Below are 6545 nucleotides of genomic sequence, written 5' to 3' on the forward strand. Positions count from 1 at the left end.
CAATTTAGGTGGGGAAATCCCCCCCCCCCCCCCCCCCCCCGCGCGAAAATTCAAGAAAAAAATCTAAGTGAGTTGTAAACAAATATAAGATGTTTCAGATATTTATTTATGAAGGGAGTTTCAGATATTTATTTGTAGACGGAGCACAAGTACACGGTACACTAAATCTTGTGTTTGAGTTTAGTTAAAATCTTAATACCCATTTAAGTTGCATGACAAATGTGTAAGTTTAGTACCACACTGTTAGCTTGGTGAAAGAAAAACACCGATATAAAAGGGGAGATGTTCTAGTCTTCCTTGTACCATGAGAAATGAGCAACAACGCACATGCTTACTCATTCATTTCGTGTCGTGTGAGTCGAGTTTGTGCTAATATATGCACCTTATTAGAAGAACTACAAGTTTGCATGGCAGTACACTGTCCGGCTCTAGTTGTACAACCCATTTATGTAGAGGAGATACAAAAGAGAAAGAGGCTACACACACAATGAAGAATAGAGCAGAAAACAAAACACACCCTCTAGCCGAGTCCTTCTAGTGCTGAGCTGCTTCTATGATGACCGTGTGCACCACCGTCCAGAACGATAGCGCTTCGAAACCACATCCCTTGAGAGCCTGCACCGGCTGAGGAGCGATAAGGGTTTTGAGGAGCAGCTCGGAATGACTACTCGCATAAATTCGAATACATCTGACGTTTCTCTGCATGCTTCGACTGCTTACTCTACGACGGATGACCACCTTGTTTTTCATAACGATGGCTGAAGAAGTTCTTACACCTGAGTTTTCGGTGCCTTCGTATGTTCTCTCCCTCCCTCTGTTGACATGTGCCCTTGATCCATATGCCTATATGCGATGTTCCTAGTCTGTTGTATGTGATTTGTCATGTCAGTAATTTTGTGATGATGCTAATCTAAATTAAGCTTAAAAGAAAATATGTATAATATTAACATATACCCCTAATCTGAATTTAGGGGGGGGGGGGTTGTACCGAAGGAGAAGTATTGTGTTTTTCTTTGCCTTCGTGTTTCTTGTTTCCTTTTTATTTCTTTTAGTTTTTCCTCATTATTTCCCCACTTTAATTATTCAAAATTATATTTTACTTTTCTTTTTACACTTTTTATAATTTCATTAGTAAAAACACATTTTCATGTTCGTGATCATTTTTATCAAGAGTACATTGTGATTTTTTTTCCAATTTTTTAAGTGTACTATGAACATTTTTTAGTTCATGGTGTACATTTTTTTATATGATGGCCATTTTTAAAGTGTTCACGTATTTTTAGAAATATGTTCACCAACTTTTAGAAAATGATCACATATTTTATAAAAACAAAATCATGTAGATATTTATTGCATATTTTCTTAAGAAAAGAATCAAGGAGTTTACGGGGACAAGAAACCTTACCAAACTGGAGCAGACCCAAAAAACCAAACAAAAAATCACCCAAAACCAGATGAACGCTGCTGGCCGGCCCGTATGTTTGGAAGCATGCGTTGCCTTAACATTTTGACGCATTTCGTAGCGGTACAAAGTGTCTCCTTAAGATAAATAACAGTGCAAGATGGGCTCGCAAGGAAAACAATTAAAGGTGTGTTCTACATATTGCAATGGTGCCATGGTCGAGGATGCTACCCAAAATAAAATGTTCGAAGATGCTCGCTTCAAGGATGAAAGCGAACCTCAAATGGAGAACGCTTACGGTTTGGCGAAAGTGGTAACGGGATTGCCAATGTACCGTTGATGATCTACAAATGAACATACTTCCACTATATAACTATATAGAAAGGGTAGGTACGATGATAGAGAAGTGTATGTTTTCTTTTCACTGTTGTAATAGGGCGCATAATGCTATAAGATTATTTCAGTATTGTACGCATTGTGACGAGTATAGGATGCGAATTCACACTGTTTCAGTATAATAACTGTACTCCACTGAGGAGTGAGGGATCTCAGATTCAGCATCACATTAATTTGGACCGATCTGCGCTTGTATGTCCCAAAGGGAGCAATTTGCATTCTCTCACACATTCATCATCGATAATGATTGTAATGAATCGATCTGATTAGAGAGAGGAATAACATTACACCAGGTTAATCGTAATTGGCCTGCCGGAAGAGACTTGTTGATCCAGCAAGAAACGAAACCAACCAACAGAAAGGGGGAACAAATATCAAGAAGAATAAGAAGACCTGGTTACCGACAACTACATCCCTTTCGTCAGTCCAGCACCCCGTACGTGGAGCATCTTCCCCGACGCCGACGTCGGGCGTCACGCACGGGTCAGTTCAATTCAGTCGCCGTGCCCGCGCGCGCGCGTTCGCCGGCGTCCGTTGCTTATATATCATGCGACCTGGTCGGAATGGTTAATCGATCGACACCTGCTACACCTGCTACGGCTGCGGTGTGGATCACGTCCTGACCCGGCGCAGGGCGAAGTATGCCAGCAGGCGGTAGCCGAAGAACATGGCGACGAGGGCGGCGACGCAGGTCCACGTGCCGGCCTCGCCGTGCGTGGACTCGAGCGGGAGCAGCTGGGCGAGGTGCCCGCTGTACTGCACGGCGATGAGCAGGCGGTAGCAGTAGTAGGTGAAGGAGGAGTACTTGGCCCAGATCATGAAGATCGGCACGTTGTGGACGTAGAAGCCGCCGGTGAGGAGGTAGGCGAGCATGATGACGGTGGCGAGCGTGGAGGCGCGCTTGGCGTCCATCATGAGGGCGCCGATGGCGAGCCCGAGCCCCTCGGCGACGAGCACGTAGGAGAGGATCACGACGAGCGTGAGCGCGAACGCTGCGGGCGCCGGGTTGAGCCCCGCCATGAGGTAGACGATGACGGTGAAGGCGGCGGGCAGCGCGAGCTCCATGGGCAGGTCGCCGGCCATCCTGGCCATGAAGTAGGAGGAGAGGGAGTACATGCCGGAGGCGCGCTCGCGGGCGAGGACGGGGCGCTCCTGCGGGAAGGCGAAGACGGCGTTGAAGGAGGCGAAGACGCCCCAGAAGATGGAGATGAAGAAGAGGAGGCCCATCCGGTCCTGCACCTCCAGCGGCGTGGAGCGCCACCACATGGCCCCCGCCACCAGCGCCGGCGCGATGATCTGGAAGAGGCGGAGCGACGTGAAGGTCTCGTGGCGGCGCTCCTTGAGGCTGCGCCGGAGCAGGATGGTGAACTGGTTGGTCCAGCTGGTGCACCCAGACCCGCTGCAGCTCTCCAGCGGCTGCTCGCCCGCGCCGCCGCCGGCGTGACCATTCTCGACGTGCGCGCCGGCGCCGATGGCGGCCTTTACCTTGGGGGCGAGCTCCCTGGCGTAGGACGCGATCAGCGACTGCTTGACGCTGACTCCCTCCGCCGCGCGATCGCTGTACTCCGCTTGCGCAAAGCCTGCACAGACACACATCGAACAGTCAGAAATACAACCTTTCACGTGGTCTAGAAAAGAAAAGTTGGCGATAATGGGCATCATGATCATCAAACAGCGACAACGATAGGCGCGTGAACGTTCAGTCTGCGTCTGCGGAATCTAGCGGACGTCGCAGTGAACGAACGGATCATAACGAGTTTCGTGTGCGTGCTCTGATGATGTGCCGGTGCACTCAACAGGTTCGTGCCGTGCCAAGCCAAGCAAAGCAGCAGAAAAGAAAATGACTCTTTCTTCCATCTCTTTCTTCTATCTCGAAAGGGCGCGGAATTGCACCGAGAAACGATTCCTCCTGTCTAAAGCGGGCGGTATATCTCCAACTGTAGCGACACAGGCGCCCGGAACAATATCGACGGTGGTTGCCTCCCGGGATCCGCTTCTCCTTCCTTCTCATCCTCATCTCAGGTGAGGTGGCCGGTGCTAACGCGCCACGGGAAAGACGACGCTAGCTGCCACAGCCGGAAACGGATCCAACTGAAAGCTGCCACAGGTGTCGGACGGATCTACCTACGTATCAACTATTCATTTCTTCAGTTGTCTGATGAAAGTACGTACAGCACTGAAAACACATGCAGTTCTAGCAAGCCTCCAGTCTGCGTATAAAGTGAGGTTGGGAGGAGCATGATGGGATCTTGATGATCCGCGCAAATGGCTAGAGAGATGTGCTTGGGATTTTCTTTGTCTTCTTCAGAAAACTTGTGCGGCGTAGGTCAAATCACCCGTGAAGTGGTAAGCCCGGTCGCCAAAAATGCGGGCAGGTTGCCGCCGAGAGTTCTTTCTTTCTTGACTAGACAGTGGTTACATTACACTACACCGGAGAAGTAGAGTAGGGGGAACGCACTGGACTGGACTGTGTGGCGAGAGCTATCGGCATCGGTCCAGTATTTATGATGTGCAGCCCCACTAGCAGCGTCCCACCGATGGGAGCCCTCCGTGACATGTGTCCGGTGGGTGCGATTATTCAGCCATAATTAAAGTGCTTTGCGCAAAAGCTAGCACACTACTGCTAGTACTAGCTATCTAGGGCACTCGCACCGCTCTTTTTGGTTGTGCACCTTCTCTCGCTCTTCCGATCTTTTTTGTTGGGTGCACTCCACACTCGCCTGCCGGATTTGTTTTGCTCGTCTCCAATGTCATCATCACTAATCCAAAAATCTAGTCACCCGCGATGCTAAAAGGGGGACATAAACATGTACGTACGCTACTATTCCTGCTGCCTTAGCTTTCAGTTTCCTCCTCTAGATTGTGTAGTGCTTCGGTGAATCTAGATCTCTAATCTTACTCTAGTTGGCTAGTTTCATGGAAAGAAGGTTAATTACTGGCGTGAGTGCTCACCATTAGCGAGGTCGAGCATGAAGTCGGCCGGGTTGACGTGGAAGCCCGGCGCGAAGCCGACGGAGGCGAAGTAGTCCATGGCGTCGCGGCCGGGGCCGTGGTACATGCAGCTCCCCTCGGAGAGCAGCAGCACGGAGTCGAACGCCCGGTACACGCGGCTGGACGGCTGGTGCACGGACAGCACCACCGTGCGCCCCCTGCGCGCCAGCGCCGACAGCGTGGCCACCAGCCGGGACGCGGCGGTGGAGTCCAGCCCGGAGGTGGGCTCGTCGAGGACCAGCAGGCTCGGGTTCACCAGCAGCTCGTGCCCGATGCTCACGCGCTTCCGCTCGCCGCCGGACACGCCGCGCACGAACGCGTTGCCCACGATGGTGTCGGCGCAGGCGCCGAGGCCCAGCTCCGCGATCACGGCGTCGGCGGCGGCCAGCTTGGCGGAGGTCGGGGCGGAGGTGGGGAGCCGCAGCATGGCGCAGAAGGCGAGGGTCTCGCGGACGGTGAGGTGCGGGTGGAGGATGTCGTCCTGGGCGACGAATCCCGTGCGGCGCTGCACGGCGCGGCACGGGGCGCGGCCGCCGGTCAGGACCGTGCCCGAGTAGCGGCCGGCGAGGCGGCCACCGAGGATGGACAGGAGCGTCGACTTGCCGCTGCCGGACGGGCCTAGCACGGCCAGGACCTCCCCGGGCCGCGCCTCGCCGGTGATCCCCTTGAGTATCGTCCTCTCCTCAACAGCCGCCGACACGCCGCCGAGGCCACCACCACCACCACCCGAGTGCGATATCCTTCCCGGTGGCTCCTTCGCCGGCCCCGCCGTCCTCTCCACCTTGACGCGGTACGCGACGTCGATGAACTGCAACACACACCATCGAGCGCACGCCCGCCGTCATAAACAAGTCGGCGACTGAAAGTTCAAACCGTGCGCGCGTGCGCATGCAGCAGCACGCACGCACGATCGGCCATGCATGTACGTACCTGGAGATTCAGCGGCGTGCAGACGGACGTGAGGAAGCAGTCCATCTTGGACGACGGCGCCGGCGCGGCCGTGGGCGAGACTAAGCCGCCGCCGCCGCCGCCGCCATGCACGCTCTGCCCGTTCGGAGGCATCGCGGTCGTGGCTCGAACTTAATTTTGCTCGACACCACACGATCGATATGGACCAGCAGAGACGATCGACGCTGACGACAAAGAGAAAGAGCGAGTGGAAATCTGACGGCGAGACGAACGAGAGTGGTGGAGGTGGAGGTGGTTGGCGAGAGCTCGGTCGAGCGGGATGGGATGGTGGAGGTGGTGATCGATCGGGTATGAGAAGATCGAAGGGGATGTGGGAGGTTGGAGGGGTATATAAAGGAGGGGGAGGCCATGGCACATGGACATGGAGGTGGTGAGGGCCACGTCACCGGCGCGGGGGACGGGGCACGTGGCGGGAGGGGCGCGGCGAGTGGAGTGGCGGGCCCACCGGCGGCGGTGAGCTTTTGGCGCGCGGCACCCCACCCATGCCCCCGCCTTTCTGGTTGGACCGGCGCCGCTGGGGTCGCCGTGGAAGAGAAGAGAAGAGAGGTGAGCGAGCACACGTTGCTGCTGGCTGCGTTTGGTTTGGTTCGGGGAATCGAAGCGAGGAGGAAGAAAAGCGCGCGCGCGAGAGGCTGGTGCGCGAGGTGGTGCGGTGGCATCAGCAGAGCGCACCTGCGTGCGCGCCCCACCACGGGCATCACAGCCCTGCCCGGACCTCCTACTGTGCCGGGGCGGTTAATATTAACAAAGCCGCGGTCGCGGATTTTACAAAGTGACTATTGACTTG

General features: G+C 54.3%; 1 protein-coding gene across 1 annotated transcript; it reads right to left on the reverse strand.

Moving 5' to 3' along the window:
- Positions 1-1915: 1915 nt before the first annotated feature.
- Positions 1916-6336, reverse strand: LOC123096263 (ABC transporter G family member 25). Its single transcript, XM_044517949.1, has 3 exons — positions 5720-6336; positions 4751-5597; positions 1916-3378 (listed from the first exon to the last, which is right to left on the reverse strand). The coding sequence occupies exons 1-3, from the start codon at positions 5849-5851 to the stop codon at positions 2411-2413; spliced, it is 1947 nt and encodes a 648-aa protein (XP_044373884.1). The 5' UTR covers positions 5852-6336; the 3' UTR covers positions 1916-2410.
- Between the last annotated feature and the right edge of the window lie 209 nt (positions 6337-6545).

The sequence above is a fragment of the Triticum aestivum genome, chromosome 4D (genome assembly GCF_018294505.1).
Source record: "Triticum aestivum cultivar Chinese Spring chromosome 4D, IWGSC CS RefSeq v2.1, whole genome shotgun sequence".
Lineage (NCBI taxonomy): Eukaryota > Viridiplantae > Streptophyta > Magnoliopsida > Poales > Poaceae > Triticum > Triticum aestivum.